Source organism: Rutidosis leptorrhynchoides, chromosome 7, assembly GCF_046630445.1.
Source record: "Rutidosis leptorrhynchoides isolate AG116_Rl617_1_P2 chromosome 7, CSIRO_AGI_Rlap_v1, whole genome shotgun sequence".
In the NCBI taxonomy this organism is placed as follows: domain Eukaryota; kingdom Viridiplantae; phylum Streptophyta; class Magnoliopsida; order Asterales; family Asteraceae; genus Rutidosis; species Rutidosis leptorrhynchoides.
The window spans coordinates 129390757-129392371 of record NC_092339.1 but is presented as its reverse complement, the minus strand read 5'-3'; the positions used below and the strand labels follow the sequence as shown (position 1 = coordinate 129392371).

Below are 1615 nucleotides of genomic sequence, written 5' to 3'. Positions count from 1 at the left end.
AATAACATAAATATAAATGTTAGTAGTCCAAAATTTGATATATTCGAGTATGAAAATTATTAATAATTTCATACCTTGATTAGTGATTCGTGATCGTTTGAGATATCTTTTAATTACACTAAGCTTTTCGTGCTGATAACGTGTTATAATTAGTAGGCTTATAACTACCTTTAGTGGTTCTTGACTGTAGAAGGTATATAGAGATAGAGATACTGTAAAACGGAGAAAACAAAGGTTGAACAAAAGGTATGAGTAATTGGTTTTTTATTTATAGAAAAATGTACAATGAGAGTTTGGTGGCATTTGGAATCTAGAGAGAGATAGTGTTTTTGTTAACCAAAAAATACATCCCATAAACTCTAACTCAACACACCTATTTATACTCAAAAAAATATACTATGCAATATCTATAATAATAATAAAATTATCATCCAATTATTACTTTTATAACATTAACAAATAATTAAAGGTGACACTAGAAATAACACCAAGTTCCGATTCTAAGCATATAATAAATATAATTAAGTGGGGTAGGGTCCTAATTAAACCTTTGTTGTGTCCTTATATACAAAGTATTTGGTCAAGCTAGTATAGTATCACCAAAACCACAAGCCAAAAAATGCACATTATGACTCAAACATACTACTTGATTTTGATATGCTTCTCAATTTGTGCAAGAATTTCAAATGCTCAAACCAATCAATTTGAAGGATCCAAGAACAATGAGGGCTCATCTAATCTTCTTGATCTACAATACCACATGGGTCCAATCCTTACATCTCCTATCAATCTTTACATCATTTGGTATGGCAATTGGAACACTAATCACCAATCCACCATTCAAGACTTTTTATATTCTCTATCGTCTTCGAACGCACCCTCTCCTTCGGTATCCGAGTGGTGGCAAACCGTTCGTCTTTATACCGATCAAACTGGCTCCAATGTCAGTCAAAGCATAAGTCTCATGGGTGAGTTCACAGACTCGAGATACTCTCATGGAAAGTACCTCACTCGTTTATCGATCCAATCTATCATTCAACGTTCTGTTACTACAAAGTTTAATCCGTTACCACTCAACTACAAAAACGGTTTGTATCTAGTGCTGACGTCATCAGATGTTGGAGTCCAAGATTTTTGTAGAGCAGTATGTGGATTTCACTACTTTACATTTCCATCTATCGTGGGTGTCACGGTACCTTACGCGTGGGTAGGCCATAGTGGGACCCAATGTCCGGGTGTTTGTGCCTACCCGTTTGCATGGCCCAAATATTCGGGTATGCCAAGAGGCAACAAGGACATCATGGGCCCACCAAATGGGGACGTAGGGACGGATGGAATGATAAGTGTGATTGCTCATGAGCTAGCAGAGGTGTCAACTAACCCGCTTGTGAACGCTTGGTATGCAGGGGATGATCCGAGCGCACCAGATGAGATTGCTGATTTGTGTGTAGGGGTATACGGGTCTGGTGCAGGTGGTGGGTTTGTGGGTCAGATTTTTAAGGACAGAATGGGAAATGGGTATAATTTGTATGGTGCAAAAAGAAGAATGTTTCTTGTTCAATGGGTTTGGGATCCTGTGAGAAAGAGTTGCTTTGGACCCAATGATACTTCTTGA

At 37.6% G+C, this 1615-nt stretch overlaps 1 protein-coding gene across 1 annotated transcript; it reads left to right on the top strand.

The window, feature by feature from the left end:
• Positions 1 to 628: 628 nt before the first annotated feature.
• On the top strand, positions 629 to 1615 carry LOC139859603 (protein EXORDIUM-like 7). Its single transcript, XM_071848384.1, has one exon. The coding sequence runs from the start codon at positions 629 to 631 to the stop codon at positions 1613 to 1615; it is 987 nt and encodes a 328-aa protein (XP_071704485.1).